Source organism: Salvelinus namaycush, chromosome 5 (genome assembly GCF_016432855.1).
Source record: "Salvelinus namaycush isolate Seneca chromosome 5, SaNama_1.0, whole genome shotgun sequence".
In the NCBI taxonomy this organism is placed as follows: Eukaryota; Metazoa; Chordata; class Actinopteri; order Salmoniformes; family Salmonidae; genus Salvelinus; species Salvelinus namaycush.
Genome location: NC_052311.1, coordinates 29135436 through 29154193, shown reverse-complemented (window position 1 = coordinate 29154193; position 18758 = coordinate 29135436). Strand labels below are relative to the sequence as shown.

At 45.3% G+C, this 18758-nt stretch overlaps 1 protein-coding gene across 2 annotated transcripts; it reads left to right on the top strand.

Moving 5' to 3' along the window:
- The first annotated feature begins 6552 nt into the window (after nt 1-6552).
- Nucleotides 6553-16276, top strand: LOC120048171 (DAP3-binding cell death enhancer 1-like). 2 transcript variants are annotated; one of them, XM_038993922.1, is made up of 11 exons: nt 6553-6769; nt 11519-11636; nt 11900-12002; nt 12169-12313; nt 12580-12756; nt 13247-13332; nt 13420-13638; nt 13791-13952; nt 14075-14167; nt 14290-14443; nt 14573-16276. In XM_038993922.1, exons 1-11 carry the CDS (start codon nt 6739-6741, stop codon nt 14782-14784), a joined length of 1500 nt encoding a protein of 499 aa, XP_038849850.1. In that variant the 5' UTR covers nt 6553-6738; the 3' UTR covers nt 14785-16276. The 2 variants fall into 2 exon arrangements, with proteins under 2 accessions (XP_038849850.1, XP_038849849.1); XM_038993921.1 differs by having other exon boundaries at nt 14570-16276.
- The last annotated feature ends 2482 nt before the right edge of the window (nt 16277-18758 follow it).

The following is an 18758-nucleotide window of genomic DNA, read 5'->3' as shown; positions in this document are numbered from 1 at the left end:
ATGATTTGTTAAACACTTATGTGGTTACTACATGATTCCATATGTGTTATTTTATAGTTTTGATGTCTTCACTATTATTCTGCAATGTAGAAAATAGTCAAAATAAAGAAATACCCTGGAATGAGTAGGTGTGTCCAAACTGATGACTTGTACTGTATATAAAGTGTAGTATTGGGATGCATACTCAAAATTCTCTATATCTGACACGGTACAGGTTTCTTCTTTTTTTTAAGCCCATAACCATGTGAGTGAGGTGTATAGTTTTGTTTCAAAGTAGATTTGTTTAAGACTACCAAGAAACACTGTGTGACCCTGATTTTAGCCCACTGCAGTAAAAGGTTCAAACTAGGATGATTCGCCTGAGGAAAACTAGGCAACTCTGACGTACATCATCCCCATGGAAACTGTCTGGTTACAAGGATTTATAACTCGTTGATTTTAAGTTAGATTAAACTTGACTTCACAGTTCCAGCTCCTCTGCAACTCTGTGAAAGAGTATGAGTGTCTTCCAGTAAGAATGGTGCGTCACTGTTAACCCTGGAACAGCAGCAAAGAGAAAAGCTAACCACCACACCAGTATCCTAGGGCCAAGGGGCCTGTTGTTTCCAAGGGTCCCTAATCCCTGCCAGGAGACCCAGTGTTCAGGAATGGACCCTTTGTATGTGTCAGACACTAACACCTGCAAAATTATGACATGCATGCACTATGCGTGTGTGGGTGTGTTTTTATGTGTGTGTGTGTGTGTGTGTGTGTGTGTGTGTGTGTGTGTGTGTGTGTGTGTGTGTGTGTGTGTGCGTGCGTGCGTGCGTGCGTGCGTGCGTGCGTGCGTGCGTGCGTGCGTGCGTGCGTGCGTGCGTGCGTGCGTGCGTGCGTGTGTGTTCCAAAAAGTCTGTTAAATATCTGCCCCGAATTAAGATTCAAAAGGTATCTGCCGAAAGAATCGGGTGTCAGCTTTGACATGACAACTTGAGTTTGGGAAAAAAAACAAATTTTTGGTTATTGAATTACAGTAAGTGAAGTGGATTTACACCCGGTAACGGAGTTACGGTAACGGAATTACATCATGCGTCCTTGATCTGTTAATGCTACTTATGGAAAGGAATGTCATTCTCGTCATGGCGATGTATGTGTGTGTGTGTGTGTGTCCTGAATAGGTACAGAAAGGTAGAAATACGCAATATCATCCTTTGCATGTATGGCAATTATTCTAAATGACCTCCGCACACAAACAAGACCACATTTGTAAAAAAGGGACAGCAGGGACTAAGATAAACTCGTTTAATGTCAGCTAGACAATGACGACACTGTTTTGCAGGAGTTTTATTGAATCCATGTTGATGTTTTCGATGGTGGCCTGGTTTGGCAATCTTAATGTAGGCGACAAGAACAGGCTAGACAAGGTGGTGAAGGAGGCCAGCAAGGTCATCAGGCTGCAACAGGCACAGCTCTCAGAGACATCCAGGAAGCAAGTGGTGAGAAGCGTTAACAATCGGTGAATCTTGAACCAGCCCCTAGCCCCGACCAACTCACTCAGAGGGCCCTCCGTTGTTACTGTTGCTGAGGACACTCCCAGAGGGCGACTTCAAGAGTGGCGAGGGGATCAAATAGAGACTCTAAAAGTCTAAGCTGTTGTGGTGGGGGGGGGGCTTACTAAGCTAACATCTGGAATTGTTTTAAGATGATCCTAGCATGGATCATTTAGCTATTTGATTTAGAAGTTTAGGACGCCTGTAAGTATAAAAAATATATATATATATACAAACATTTAATTTAATAAAATATTGAATTTGGCCTTTACTATTATAGCACATAGAAATGCAGTCAATAACACATTGATAGGCAGAAAAGACTGTAAAAAAAGAAGTCATAAGGAATATGGTTTTGAAGTCTGTCCTATATCTAGGAGATATAAGAAACATATTAGGTTTTTTGGACACATATTTAACCCCTTATTTTTGTTGCCACAAAGTTCCCTCCATACTTTCAAACGAGTCCCGTGACACTAGTGGGGGTGTTAGAGCAAAGACGGCAAACACCACCATGTTCATGAGTATATCCCCTTTCCATAGAGTGGTCATAACAGTTTCCAGAGGTTTTTGTGAAAAGACCAATTTTTGGGATGTCTCATGGTTTGACAAACACTGCTGTAGCTCGGCCACCTTCAGTCGCAGATGCGGAAGGCCAACATGATATATCTAGCTTAAACTGACGGATTTTGACGGGGATTATTATGTTACTTAGACTGACGCATGGGCACGTCAATAGACTCTTAAGGATTAGAAACATACTCTAATATTATGTTAAATAAAAGCAACACCAAAATGGCACAATACATTATTTATCCATAAATCTCTATTGGGCACGAAATAATCTGAAACACAACCAAACAAACAGCAAATGCATCTAACAAGTTTGTAGAGTCACACGCTTGATGTAATCATTGCGTGCTAGGAATATGGGACCAAATATTACACTTTTGACTACTTTAATATACATACGTAAATTTGTCCCAATTCTTTTGGTCCCATAAAAAGGGGGGACTAGGTACAAAAAGTGCTGTAATTTCTAAACGGTTCTCCCGATATGAATGAAAATACCCCTTAAATTAAAGCTGACAGTCTGAACTTTAACTTCGTAGTCATTGTATCATTTCTGGAGTACTGGAGTACAGAGGCAAAACAACAACAACAAAAATGTCACTGTCCCAATACTGTTGGAGCTCACTGTATTCCATATGTTACACGAGTTGTGCCTCGAAATCAGACAAACAAATACAGCCAAGCACGACTCCAACGCCATCATTAAGTTTCCCAATGACACAACGGTGGTAGGCCTGATCACCGACAACGACGAGACAGCCTATAGGGAGGGGGTCAGAGACCTGGCAGTGTGGTGCCAGGACAACAACCTCTCCCTCAACGTGATCAAGACAAAGGAGATGATCGTGGACTACAGGAAAAGGAGGGCCAAGAACACACCCATTCTCATCGACGGGGCTGTAGTGGAGCAGGTTGAGAGCTTCAAGTTCCTTGGAGTCCACATCACCAACAAACTAACATGGTCCAAACAGTCGTGAAGAAGGCACAACAATGCCTATTACCCCTCAGGAAATTGAAAAGATTTGACATGGGTCCTCAGATCCTCAAAAAGTTCTACAGCTGGACCATCGAGAGCAGCCTGACTGGTTGCATCACCGCCTGGTATGGCAACTGCTCGGCCTCCAACCGCAAGGCGCTACAGAAGTTAGTGCGTACGGCCCAGTATATTATTGGGGCCAAGCTTCCTGCCATCCAGGACCTCTATACCAGCCAGTGTCAGAGGAAGGCCCTAAAAATTGCCGGACTCAAGCCACCCTGTGTCACGTACTGACCTTTATTTTCCTTTGTTTTTGTCTTTAGTTAGTATGGTCAGGGCGTGAGTTGGGGTGGGCAGTCTATGTTATGTGTTTCTATGTTGAGGTTTGTCATTTGGCCTGATATGGTTCTCAATCAGAGGCAGGTGTTTTGCATTGTCTCTGATTGGGAACCATATTAAGGTAGCCTGTTTTCACTGTTGGTTTGTGGGTGATTGTTCCTGTTTTTTTCTGTGTTCACTAGTTCGGGACTGTAGCTTCGTTGGTTTTTCATCTGTTTATTGTTTTTGTTCATATTGAGAAGTATTCTAATAAATTATGGATACGCGCTGCGCTTTGGTCCTCCTCTCCTTCTACCGACGAAAGACGTTACACCCTGCTGCTACTCGCTGTTTATTATCAATGCATAGTCATTTTACCCCTACCTACATGTACATATTACCTCAATTACTTTGACTAATCTCTACCCCCACACATTGACTCTACCGTGTATACAGATTGTTTTGATCATGCGGACAGGTATATGTTTCGGGTAGCCTCTGAGAATAACATGTAAACATGGACACGGTGACTGAATTCATCAGGAAGTGTATAGGGGATGTTGTTCCAACTGTGACTATTAAAACCTCCCCAAACCACAAACTGTGGAAAGATGGCAGCATTCGCGCAAAACTAAAAGCGCTAAATAATGCGTTTAACCACGGCAAGGTGACTGGGAATACGGTTGAATACAAACAGTTTAGTTATTCCCTCCGCAAGGCAATCAAACAGGCAAAACGTCAGTATAGAGACAAAGTGGAGTCGCAATTCAACGGCTCAGACACAAGACGTATGTGTCAGGGTCTACAGACAATCACCGATTACAAAGGGAAAACCATCCACGTCGCGGACACCAACGTCAAGCTAAACACCTTCTTCGCCCGCCTTGAAGATAACACAGTGCCACCGACGCGGCCCGCTCCCAAGGACTGTGGGCTCTCGTTCTCCGTGGCAGACGTGAGTAAGACATTTAAGCGTGTTAACCCTCACAAGGCTGCCGGCCCAGACGGCATCCCTAGCCTCGTCCTCAGAGCATGCACAGACCAGCTTGCTGGAGTGTTTACGGACATATTCAATCTCTCTCTATCCTAGTCTGCTGTCCCCACTTGCTTCAAGATGTCCATCATTGTTCCTGTACCCAAGAAAGCAAAGGTAACTGAACTAAATGACTATTGCACTGTAACACTCACTTCTGTCATCATGAAGTGCTTTGAGATATTAGTTAAGGATTATATCACCTCTACCTTACCTGACACCCTAGACCCACTTCAATTTTCTTACCGCCCCAATAGATCCACAGACGATGCAATCGCCATCGCACTGCACACTGCCGTATTCCCTCTGGACAAGAGGAATACGTACATCAGAATGCTGTTCATTGACTATAGCTCAGCCTTCAACACCACTGTACCCTCCAAACTCATCATTAAGCTTGGGCCCTGGGTCTGAACCCTGCCCTGTGCAATTGGGTCCTGGACTTCCTGACGGGCCGCCCCCAGGTGGTGAAGGTAGGAAACAACACCTCCACTTCGCTGATCCTCAACACAGGGGCCCCACAGGGGTGCGTACTCAGTCTCCTCCTGTACTCCCTGTTCACCCATAACTGCGTGTCCATACACGACTCCAACTCAATCATCAAGTTTGCAGACGACAACAGTAGTAGGCCTGATGACCAACAATGAGACAGCCCACAGGGGGGAGCTAAGGGCCCTGGCGGAGTGGTGCCAGGAAAATAACCTCTCCCTTAACGTCAACAAAACAAAGGAGCTGATTGTGGACTTCAGGAAACAGCAGAGGGAGCACGCTCCTATCCACATTGACGGGACCGCAGTGAAGGTGGAAAGCTTCAACTTCCACGGCGTATACGTCACTGGCAATCTGAAATGGTCCACCCACACAGACAGTGAAGTGAAGAAGGCGCAACAGCGCCTCTTCAACCTCAGGAGATTGAAGAAATTCGGCTTGGCCCCTAAGACCTTCACAAACTTTTACAGATGCACAATTGAGAACATCCTGTCGGGCTGTATCACCGCCTGGTACGGCAACTGCACCGCCCGCAACCGCAGGGCTCTCCAGAGGGTGGTGCGGTCTGCCCAGCGCATCCCCAGGGACACACTGCCTGCCCTCCAGGACACCTACAGCACCCGATGTCACAGGAAGGCCAAAAAGATCATCAAGGATATCAACCACCCGAGCCACGGCCTGTTCACCCCGCTATCATTCAGAAGGCAAGGTCAGTACAGGTGCATCAAAGCTGGGACCGAGAGACTGAAAAACAGCTTCTATCTCAACGCCATCATACTGTTAAATAGCCATCACTAGCCGGCTACCATCCAGTTACTCAATCCTAAGCCTTAGAAGCTGCTGCCCTATATACATAGACATGGAATCACTGCCCACTTTAATAATGGAACATGTCACTTTAATAATGTTTACACACTGCTTTACTCATCTCATATGTATATACTGTATTCTATTTTACTGTATTTTAGTCAATGCCACTCCGACATTGCTCGTCCTAATATTTATATATTTCTAAAATTAATTATTTTACTTTTAGATTTGTGTGTATTGTTGTGAATGGTTAGATACTGTACTACTGCACTGTTGGAGCTAGGAAGACAAGCATTTCGCTACACCAGCAATAACATCTGTTAAATATGTGTATGTGACCAAGACAATACAATTTGATTTGTTACTGTATTGTTGCGCTTTAATATTTTCTTAACTCTTATTTTTCTTAAAACTGCATCGTTGTAAATAAGCATTTCACAGTAAGTTTTCTACACCTGTTGTATTCGGCGCATGTGACAAATAAAATTTGATTTGATTTGATTTCGTTCTCTCGAGTGGTGCAGCGGTCTAAGGCAATGCATTGCAGTGCTAAAGGACGTCACTACAGACCCTTGTTCGTTCCCGCTCACAACCGGCCCTGATCGGTAGTCCCATAGGGCGGCGCACAATTGGCCCAGCGTCGTCCGGGCTAGGGGAGGGTTTGGTCGGGGGGTAGGCCGTCATTGTAAAGACGAATTTGTTCTTAACTGGCTTGCCTAGTTAAATAAAGGTTAAACATTTTTTTTATTAGATTTGTTCTAGACAGCCGCTAGATGGCAATGTGTAACCGCAAACAACCTTCTTGCATCACTTCACGTTTTGCTATTTCCGGGTGACGTTGCCCGCCACCTTCCTAAATAATTCGTGACTGTTCAATACTTAATTTTTCTATTTAGCTAGAGCTAACGTTACAGTACTCATGGAGAGAACTCCCCTGAATATTTTTTAAGAGACTCATTTAGCGCAATTATGTAGAAATATTAATCTTGAGACTCGCTCTAGGACAAAGAAATATGTGGAGAGTACAAGGGTTTGTTGGAAGAGGTAAACTTAATATCATTAACAATTTTCTCCATTAACTTTAACTAACCAGCCTTGTTCATGCACTCGGGTCGAAGTTTGCTAGATTTTTCTATAGAAGTGTAATATTGTTTTATCTAGATTTGCAAATAAATTAGCTGTCCAGCTAGTTAATATTTGATTTGGCATGAGAGTAACGTTAGTGTTATGCGCACGAACTAAAATCATTGACATGCTTGCTAGCGCGTAAGTTCTCTAAAGTTCGAGAATGCACTAACTTATGCAGGAAGTCTGTTTTTAAAACTGGGGCAGATCATGCTCAGTGTATGCGTAAACCAGCATTTAGGTACTACTTTCTGCTCCACAAATCGTTGTTATATGGGTACTTAAATTGACACTGCCTTCACTTAGCCGATTAAACTCAACTCGAATCGTTGACTGGAAACCAGACATTTTGAATAAGGAAAGTTATCTCACGACCTCTACAAGCCAGAATGTTTAATGAAATGATATGTTAACATCCTTTACCGGTTGTTGGTGCGATTGGTCCTTTTGGCGGAAATAATAAGAGACAATATACCCACAGGAAAGTACACTGAACAAAAAGATAAACGTAACAGGAAACAATTCCAAAGATTTTAGTTATAGTTAATATAAGGACATCAGTCATTTTAAATAAATAAATTAGGCCCTAATCTGTTAATTTCACATGACTGGGAATAAAGACACCTTTGTCTATATTGTTTATGTAGATTTGGCTATTTCAGCCACAGACGTTACTGACAGGTGTATAAAATTGAGCACACAGCCATGCAATCTCCATACACAAACACTGGCAGTAGAAGATCCTACTGTCATAGGATGCCACCTTTCCAGCAAGTCAGTTTGTCAAATTTCTGCCCTGCTAGAGCTGCCCTGGGCAACTGTAAGTGCTATTGTTGTGAAGTGGAAACATCTAGGAGCAACAATGGCTCAGCAGTGAAGTGGTAGGCCACACAAGCTCACAGAATGGGACCGCTGAAGCGTGTAAAAATTGTCTTTGGTTGCAACTAGAGGTCGACCGATTATGATTTTTCATCGCTGATACCGATTATTGGAGGTCCAAAAAAAGCCGATACCGATTAATCAATATATATATTTTGTAATAATGACAATTACAACAATACTGAATGAACAATGAACACTTTTATTTTAACTTAATATAATACATAAATAAAATCTATTAGGTCTCAAAGAAATAATGAAACATGTTCAATTTGGTTTAAATAATGCAAAAACACAGTGTTGGAGAAGAAAGTGAAAGTGCATTATGTGCCATGTAAAAAAGCTAAAGTTTAAGTTCCTTGCTCAGAACATGAGAACATGTGAAAGCTGGTGGTTCAATATTCCCAGTTAAGAAGTTTAAGACGTGCTAAATGACTTAAATGTGTCGACTATTTTTCTCTATACCATTTGTATTTCATATACCTTTGACCATTGGATGTTCTAATAGGCACTTTAGTATTGCCAGTCTAATCTCAGGAGTTGATAGGCTTCAAGTCATAAACAGCGCTGTGAAGCAAGCATTGTGAAGAGCTGCTGGGACAACGCAGTAAAGTTTGAATGAACGCTTACGAGCCTGCTGCCGCCTACCACCACTCAGGCAGACTGCTCTATCAAATCATAGACTTAATTATAATATAATAAACACCGAAATACGAGCCTTTGGTCATTAATATGGTCATATCCGGAAACTATCATTTCGGAAACAAAACATTTATTCTTTCAGTGAAATACGGAACCGTCCCGTATTTTATAGAACGGGGCGGCAACCCTAAGTCTAAATGTTGCTGTTACATTGCACAACCTTCAATGTTATGTCATAATTATGTAAAATTCTGGTAAATTAGTTCGCAACGAGCCAGGCGGCCCAAACTGTTGCATATATCCTGACTCTGTGTGCAATTAACGCAAGAGAAGTGACACAATTTCCATAGTTAATATTGCCTGCTATAATGCATTTCTTTTAACTAAATATGCAGGTTTAAAAAAAAAAAAGTGTATTGATTTTAAGAAAGGCATTGATGTTTATGGTTAGGTACATTCGTGCAACGATTCTGCTTTTTTCACGAATGTGCTTTTGTTTAATCATCCCCCGTTTGGTGAAGTAGGCTGTGATTCGATGATTAATTAACAAGCATCGCATTGATTATATGCAACGCAGGACAAGCTAGCTAACGTAGTAATATCATCAACCGTGTGTAGTTAACTAGTGATTATGTGAAGATTTAAGTTTTTTTTTAAAGATAAGTTTAATGCTAGCTAGCGACTTACCTTGGCTCCTTGCTGCACTCGCGTAACAGGTGGTCAGCCTGCCACGCAGTTTCCTCATGGAATGCAATGTAATCGGCCTTGCCGATTAAATCGGTTGACCTCTAGTTGCAACACTCACTACCGAGTTCCAAACTGCCTCTGGAAGAAACGTCACGTCAAGAACTGTTCGTCGGGAGCTTCATGAAATGGGTTTCCATGGCAGAGCAGACGCACACAAGCCTAAGATCACCATGCGCATTGCCAAGCGTCGGCTGGTGGGGTGTAAAGCTCACCGCCATTGGACTCTGGCGCAGTGGAAACGTGTTCTCTGGAGTGATGAATCACGCTTCACTATCTGGCATTCCGACAGACGAATCTGCGTTTGGCGCATGACAGGAGAACAGTACCTGCCCTAATTCATAATGTCAACTATAAAGTTTGGAGGAGGAATAATGGTCTGGGGCTGCTACAGCATACAATGACATTCCAGACGATTCTGTGCTTCCAACTTTGTGGCAACAGTTTGGGGAAGGCCCTTTCCTTTTTCAACATGACAATGCCCCCGTGCACAAAGTGAAGTCCATACAGAAATGGTTTGTTGAGATCGGTGTGAAAGAACTTGACTGGCTTGCACAGAGCCCTGACCTCAACGCCATCGAACACCTTTGGGATGAATTGGAACGCCGACTGCAAGCCAGGCCTAATCGCCCAACGTCAGTGCCCGACCTCACTAATGCTCTTGTGGCTGAATCGAAGCAAGTCCCCGCAGCAATGTTCCAACATCTAGTGGAAAGCCTTCCCAGAAGCGTGGAGGCTGTTATAGCAGCAAAGGGGGGACCAACTCCATTTTAATGCCCATGATTTTGGAATGAGATGTTCGACGAGCAGGTGTCCACATACTTTTGGTCATGTAGTGTACCTTAAAAAAAGGTAGGGGCGTGGATCAGAAAACCAGTCAGTATCTGGTGTGACCGCCATTTGCCTCATGCAGTGCGACACATCTCCTTCGCATAGAGTTGATCAGGCTGTTGATCGTGGAATGTTGTCTCGCTCTTCAATGGCTTCGCGGAGTTGCTGGATATCGGCGGGAACTGGAACACACTGTCGTACACGTCGACCCAGAGCATCCCAAACATGCTCAATGGGTGACAGGTCAGGTGAGTTTGCGTGCCATGAAAGAACTGGGACATTTTCCACTTCTAGGAATTGTGTACAGATCCTTGCAGCATGGGGCCATGCATTATCATGCTGAAACATGGATGTGATGGCGGCGGATGAATGACACGACAATGCGCCTCAGGATCTCGTCATGGTATCTCTGTGCATTCAAATTGCCATTGATACAATGCAATTGTGTTGTCCGTAGCTTATCCTGGCCCATACCATACCCCCACCGCCACTATGGGGCTCTTTGCTCACAACATTGACATCAGCAAACCGCTCACTCACAGGACTCCGTCTGCCCGGTACAGTTGAAACCGGGATTCATCTGTGAAGAGCACACTTCTCCAGCGTGCCAGTGGCCATCGAAGGTGAGCATTTGCCCACTGAAATCTGTTACAACAGAGAACTGCAGTCAGGTCAAGACCTGGTGAAGAGGATGTAAACAAATTTGTGCACAAAATTTGCGACAAGTAAGCTTTTTGTGCCTATGGAAAAATGTTCACTACATGTTGCATTTTTATATTTTTGTTTAGTATATAATCACAAACTTTTCAAAGCACTGGTAATGTATTCAGATTTCTATCACCTTAAGCAAGCGCACAAGATAAAAATGGATTCACGAGATGCATGCATACTTGCAGAGTTCATGCAAATGTTTATTTGGTTATGTGCATGCTTCAGGTGATAGGAAACACGAATGCACTTTCAGTACTTTGAAAAGTTGATGTAATTATACTTTCCTGTGCATATTATATTGTCTCGTAATCCTACCGTCAAAAGGACCAACCACGTGGACAACCGGTGAAGTACGTTAAAATATCATTTTATTCAACATTCTGGCTTGTAGAGGTCGCGTGAGGAAACTTTCCTGAGTCAAACGCTCATTTCTGCCCGAAGATGAATTCTATGCAATTCAACGTCGGGTTTGCAGGCAACTCCAATCGGGGAGTTGAGTTCAGTTGGCTAGCCTCCACCGTGCCAACCGTGATCAGCCAGCCTGTTTTGGTCTCAGCCGGTTGGGCGTCTGTTTACAAAACATTGACTAACCAACCGCTGCTGTAACCTGTTTAGTGACGCCTTATGTTTTGTGGTTTGAACGTCCTTATGACGATAAAGACCTGTGTTGCACAGAATACACAACTACTTAAGACTGCCTCTTATTAAAATGCATATGAAATATTAAAAAAGACTAATGCTTGTGCTCTGTGCATGTGACTTTAACCCACTATTAAATGTGCAGCGGAAATGCAGATGGTATCAGCAGTATCTTCCAGGCTAACTCAATACAACCCATCTTGCCCCCCCCCCCCCCCCCAGTTTTTAGCCGGTGCCATGGCAACGCCCCCCTGCGTCTGTCTCAGAATCATCACGTGGAGGATGAGGTCATCCACTCCTCCACCTTCCTCTCCACCAGCCGGCACTCCCCCGACAGCAGGTACCTCATCCCTTCATTTTCCTCCTTCCTCGCTAGCCTTGCAGCTGGTTGCATCATCCTGTGGGCCCTGGCCTGTCTCTGCTGTGCATGTAGACTGCTGTTGGGAAATGGGGACCAGCACCCTCTCTCGTGACTCGTTTGAGGCTCCTGCCGTGATGGCTTAATACAACTCTACAAGTCTATAAAAATGTCACTCATATCACCCACTTTTATTTTCTCTCTTACTCTTTCCACTTTTACCTTTCTCTTTCCATCTCTCTCAGCTCTCAGAAAGGGGAGGATGGAGACAAGAGGTGGAAGAAGAGGACCTCTCAGTTTTGCTACGATGGGCTCCCGCGCTACACTGTTCTGGATGCTGTGTGCTGGGTATGACCTGGCCACGAAACCAACACGCAGTCACAAACACATTACCCAACATTCCCAGTAAACCGTCACTCTTCCACCTAAAATGTAGACTACAGACACGCTTTCCCAAATTTTCAAACATTTATTTCCCTGGCGATGGTGAAGTTGACGTATGACCGTTCTCTAGGGTGCAGCTGCCGTTCTGTTGATGCAGATCTGTAGGAGGGTCCATTCTCAGGTCTCCTCTGGGGCCGAACCCAATCCCAACACAGGATGCCCGGCCATACAGGGTACCCTGCAGAAGTTTGACTACCGAGTCCTACTGGAGATGCGTGAGTTATGCCACAACCACTAGAATCCCAAGCAATTCATCCAGTGAATGATTTTTAAGGTGTGACGTTCAGATGGATGTGGAAACTCTGAAACTCCCTTTGTGTGTGTGTGTGTGTGTGTGTGTGTGTGTGTGTGTGTGTGTGTGTGTGTGTGTGTGTGTGTGTGTGTGTGTGTGTGTGTGTGTGTGTGTGTGTGTGTGTGTTAGCATTCTAAAAGTACATGAATGCAGAATGAGTCTGATCTCCTTCCTTTTGTGTACGTCCAGTGTCTCGCTGTGATGTGCTGCCCAGAGGGAGGAGTGTGAGCTGTCTGCCACAGAGACAGCAGGCCCAGCAACGCAGCACCAGCGGTAGTAGTAACAGCTACAGCAGCTCTGACCAGCTCCATGGAGATGTGATCGCTGACAGCTTCCTCGCTGAATGTCACCACTCCTCTGGAAGAGGTCAGTCTCACATTCTACCTTCAAGAGATTAAAATCACTTTATTGGCCAATTGCAGACAAGGTCTCAACCAAAATGTGACTTTATTTGACGCTTTTAACCCGACCTCTCCGAACGACACACACACAGGTTTTGGAGAGGTGCTGTTGTTGTGGGGTTTAAGTGCCTTTCTCAATGGCATCTAGGATTTAATACCAGCAGCCCTTGGTTGCCAGCTCACTTCCCGATAGATTTTTCCCGTCGGACCCGGGATTCGAACTGGCAACCCTCCGGTTGCTGGCTCTCCTCTCTAGGCTACCTGCCGCCCTTTACGTTCTAACAGTGTTTGGTCAGGGTAACTATATTTCTCTTATGAATCAATGAAATTGTACTCATATAGTTATATTATAGTTATAGTTAGTCTTTACATATTCATGCCTACCAGATTACTTGATTTACAAACACAGGCCTAAACGCATGCACACATTTTATTCTTGAATCTTCCCATGTTAGAGGAGACGTCCTTCTCAAAGTCCTCCCATCCTGAAGACAAACGCAGAGCCAGAAAGCGAGAAGCGCCTCCGCAGCAGAATGAGCAGGTATGTTTTTAGGCTGATCCTCTGTTTAACTCCTGTCTGATTGTGAAGCGGCATCCTGTTCATGACCTCTGACCCTGTGATCTTTAGGATGCTCTAGCAGGGGCGGCCCAGAACCTCCAGCAGGTGGCCGACTCCAGTGTTCCTGTAGTCCTCAACATCATCGGTCTGGAGAGTGCTAAGACTGGGGACTATGATGCAGCCTTCTCCTGTTTCCTGGCCTCAGCCAGACGGGGTTACTGCAAGGCCCAGTTCAACACTGGAGTCTGCTACGAGAAAGGCAGGGGAGTAGGCAAAGACTGGGAGAAGGTAAGAAACACTTGCAACTCACACATACACACTGACACTCACACAATCAAATGTATGACACACAGTCGAAATCTGGACTTTTAACATTGGGGATATTCGTAATTCCCTGTCCCATTTCTCTCCTGACTCCCCTCATCGTGTTCCCTCTCCAGGCTCTTCACTTCTACAGCCAGGCAGCGTCTGGAGGTCACAGTCAGGCTCAGTACCGCTGTGCCAAACTCCTCCTTGGCAGCAGAGGGCAGCAGAGCACACAGCAGGACCTGGACTCAGCCATCAGCCTGCTGCAACAGGCTGCCTCAGCTGGACTGAAAGAGGTGAGTGAGAGGAAAGTGTGTGTCATGATTGTGTGACTTGGCCGAAAAGACGACATTGAAAGTCAATGATTTTAAGTCGTCTTATTCTGTTTTCCTGTTTCTCTCGTTCCCTTCTCTCTCAGGCCCAAGTGTATCTGGGTTCCCTGTTCTCACAGGAGCCAGTCAGAGACGGCCGTAAGTCGGTGCACTACCTGAAGATGGCAGCAGAGAGCGGAGTGAGTGACATCCTCTACACTTAAACTCAACAACTGTCATTATATCTCACTCATCCATCATAACCTGTTCTCAGTTCAGTGTAATGTGAACCAGATGTGTGTTTCTCTTTCGGTATGTGTAGGACAGCGAGGCCCTGCTGTTCCTGGGCCAGTGTTATGAGAGTGGGTTCGGGGTGCCTCAGTGTTTCAGAACAGCAGTAGGGTTCTATCAGCGGGCTGCCCAGGCCGGAAACAGCCAGGCCAAGACCTTACTGACTCCCCCGTGTGGAGTGGAGGGTAAGGATACACACACTCTCACTCAATTCAGATTTGCACTTAACCTATTTGCCCTAAAACCTCTTATTTACACACATCTGAATGAAGTACAATCTTATCATATGATCTCCCTTTCTCTCCCTCTAGAAGATGCCGTCCTGCGCTCTATCCGCTCTTGTCCGTGCTTCTCCGTAGCGGACCGTCTGCGGGAACCGCTCTCCACCCTCCCCTGTCCCACCCTCCCCCTCCCACACTCCTGGAGCACAGGGAGCATGGGTCCCCCTCCCACCCTGCCCTCCCTCCCCCTCCACCCAAACAACTCTGAGGGGAACGCCGTGAGGTGGACTCTAGGAGTGGGGTAGTTAGCGCACACAGTCATGACTTATGAATGTCGTTGTGATTGGATAAGGATGAAAAGGGACCGCATGGTCACATGTTTAACCACTTGGTTGTGTCTCACTGAGGTCACTTTCTCACTGTCGGCACTTAGAACTGGATGTGTATGTAGCGTATGTGTGTATTTGGCTGTAAGTCAAAGTGTTGAGGAACGTGTGTGTAAGTATGGGAGACGGCAATACATGTCTGAAAGACATGCATGTGAAATATGAGGTATGGCTTTACCTGTTGACTTTTCCTCAATACCTTTTATTAGTGTTTTTACAATGTAATGCTCTCATGGCACAAGCTTGGCCAGTTGTGGTACAATAAACTGCCCTATGGGTAGAAAGATGGTCTTGAGATATACTTTGTGGCCAGTTTCTTAGGTACGCCTATCCAGTACCGGGTCGGACCCCCTTTTGCATCCAGAACGACCTGAATTATTTGGGGCATGGAAACGTTGCTCAATTGGTATCAGGGGATCTAATATTTTCCAGGAAAACATTACACCTGTACCATTGAGACCAGGCAGGGTGGGGCAGGCATGGCTGTTTATGCCAAATCCTGACTCTGCCATCAGCATGACGCAACAGGAACTGGGATTCGTCGGACCAGGCAAAGTTTTTCCACTCTTCAGTTGCAGCAGTGTTGGTGATTCGCTGGAGCTGCTTCTTCTTGTTTTTAGCTGATAGGAGTGTTCACTTGCACGCCTGTTAGCTTGCACGATTCTTGCCATTCTCCTTCGACCTCTCATCAATGAGCTGTTTTCACCCACAGGACTGCTGCTGACTGGATGTTTGTTTGTCGCACCCTTCTCGGTAAACCCATGAAAATCCCAGGAGGCCGGCCATTCCAGAGATACTGGAACCAGCGTGCCTGGCACCGACAATCATACCACGCTCAAAGTTGCTTAGGTCACTCGTTTTGTGCATTCTAATGTCAGTCGAACAGTAACTGAATGCATCAATGCCTGTCTGCTTTATAAAGCAAGCCACGGCCACGTGACTCACTGTCTGTAGGATCAAACCATTTTTGTGAATGGAGTGGTGTACCTAATAAACTGGCCACTTAGTGTAATGTGTGCGTGCCTTAGCCTGCTATGCCTCTAAGTACAGTGTCTCTGGTGTTTTATTTATCCCTGTTTAAAATGCTGTCTATACATGGCATAGAGTTAGGCAAAAAGAATGTGAATGAAAAGTGTTTTTATTTTTGTCCTTTTCAGAGTAAGTGTATCATTTAACTACCAACAATGTTGCCATTTATTATCAGGGCTTAACTATCCAACTCTGTTCAGTAATTGAACACATAAAGATACTCTCTAACGGGCCTGGGCTTTACCTTGAGGCTGTGTATGATGTATGTATTTTCATTCATAAATTACTGTATGTTGTATTTTCTCATGCTTTAGGAACACTACTGTTGCTGAACGCACAAGGTGTCTAACACCAATAAAAAATATAAAGCTGTTTTATACAACCCAGCCTGTGTGTCATTGAGATGTGCAGAAAATGTAATTAAGTATCTGGGAAACTACATTGTTGTCAAAGCCTATAGTAATTTCTATCGCAGACAACCCTGAGGCTACGGCTTAAGACAGGAACAAGTACAAGAAGTCCCGCTACGACCTCCGCAGAGTCATCAGATATGCAAAAGGACAATTTAGGAATAAGGTGGAATCATACTACACAGGCTTCAACACCCACGGCATGTGGCAGGGGCTACAATCCATTACGGATTACAAAGGAAGACCCAGCCATGATCTGCCCAACAATGTCTCTTCCAGACGAACTCCAAAGTATTTTATGCACGCTTCGACAATAACAACATACCATGCGTGAGGTTCCCCACCGACCCCGAGCACTGGCTGATCTCGCTCTCCGAGGCTGACGTGAGTAAGGTCTTTAATCAGGGGGCCAGACGGTATTCCAGGGCGCGTTCTCGGAGCATGCACAGATCAGCTGTCAGGCATGTTCACGGAAATTGTCAATGTCTCCTTATCCCAGTCTGTAAACCCCATTGTCTCAAGATGACCACCATCGTTCCTGTTCCCAAGAACTCTTAAGGCTTCATGCCGCAATGACTACTGCCTTGTAGCACTCTTCTGTAATCGTGAAGTGCTTTGAATGGCTGGTTATGCCACACATCAACTCCATCATCCTAGAACCACTCTAATTTGCATACCGCCCCAACAGATCCATAGATGACGCAATCTCAATTGCACTCCACACTGCCTTCACCAACCTAGGTAAGGGGAATACCAATGTGAGAATACTGTTCATTAACTACAGCCCTGCGTTCAACACCATTGTCCCCTCCAAGCTCATCACCAAGCTTAGGACCCTAGGACTGAACACCTCCCTCTGCAACTGGATACTGGACTTCCTGACAGGCTGACCCCAGGTGGTGAGGGTAGGCAACATCACCTCCGCCATGCTGACCCTCAACACGGGGGCTTAATATCCTTAATATCCTATGTGCTTAATATCCTGTACTCTATGTTCACCCACGACTGCGTAGCCACTCACGGCTCCAACACCATCAAGTTTACCGACGACACAACGGTGGTAGGCCTGATTACCGGTGAAGATGAGCCGGCCTACAGGGAGGAGGTCAGTGACCTGGAAGTGTGGTCCCGGGACAACAACCTCTCCCTCAACGTCAGTAAGGCCAAAGAGCTGATCGTGGACTACAGGAAACGGGGCTGAGCACGCCCCCATCGACATCGCAGGGCTGCAGTGGAGCAGGTTGAAAGTTTCAAGTTCCTCGGCGTCCAAATCACTAAAGACTAAAAATGGTCCACTCACACGCGCACAGATGGGAAGATTCCAGGTGAAAGCTATGATCCCTTATTGATGTCACCTGTTAAATCAACTTCAATCAGTGTAGATGAAGGGAGGGGACAGGTTAGTCCATTGTGACATGGATTCTGTATGTGTGCCATTCAGAGGATGAATGGGCAAGACAAGATTTAAGTGACTTTGAAAAGTAGCTGATTTGAGTGTCAAGGGTTGCTGGGTTTTTCACATTCAACAGTTTCCTGTGTGTATCAAGAATGGTCCACCATCCAAAGGACATCCAGCCAACGGCAGGACAGTGGTCGAAAACAGGTCATTGATGAAAGAAGACAAAAGGAGACTGACACATTGTGCAGAGCAACAGACGGGCTTGAGTTCGCCAACTTGAGTTTGTCAACCAAAGACCCATAAAAGAATACACAACTCGTCGTACCTGGACACGATCGAGGGATGGCAGCCGACAAGAAAACGCGGTTGCTGTGGACTACGGAACGAAAACACTTGACATTGAAGAATTGGAAAAACATTCCCTGGTCTGATGAATCCCGGTTCCTGCTGTTTCGCGCTGATGGAAGGATAGGGTATGGAGAAAACCATGAGTACATGCATCCATCATGCCACGTGTCAACATTGCAGGCTGGTGGTGGTGTAATAGTGTGGGGTGTGTTTTCATGGCACACATTGAGCCCCTTAATAAAAGTGGAGCAACGTTTGAATGCCACAGGATATCTGAACATCATTGCCAATCAGATGCATCCCTTCATGGCAGCAGTGTATTCATTTTTTTATGTATTTTTTCAGCAGGATAATACCCATGCCACAAGGATAGATTTTCCCAGGAATGGTTCCACGACCATAACAGTGAATTCAGCTTACTGCAGTGGCCTGCCCAGTCACCAGATCTCAATCCAGTAGAGCATCTGTGGGATGAGACGGAACGAGCTATTCGGAGTAGAGATCCACAACCAGCCAACTTGATACAACTGAGGGAAGCATTGGAGTCAACATGGGCCAGCATCCCTGTGGAGCGCTTTCGACGACTTGTAGAGTCCATGCCCCGGCGAACTGAGGCTGTTCTGAGGGCAAAAGGGCGTGCAACTCAATATTAGAAAGGTGTTCCTAATGTTTTGTGCACTCCATGTATATCAGGCGTTGTGAAAGGA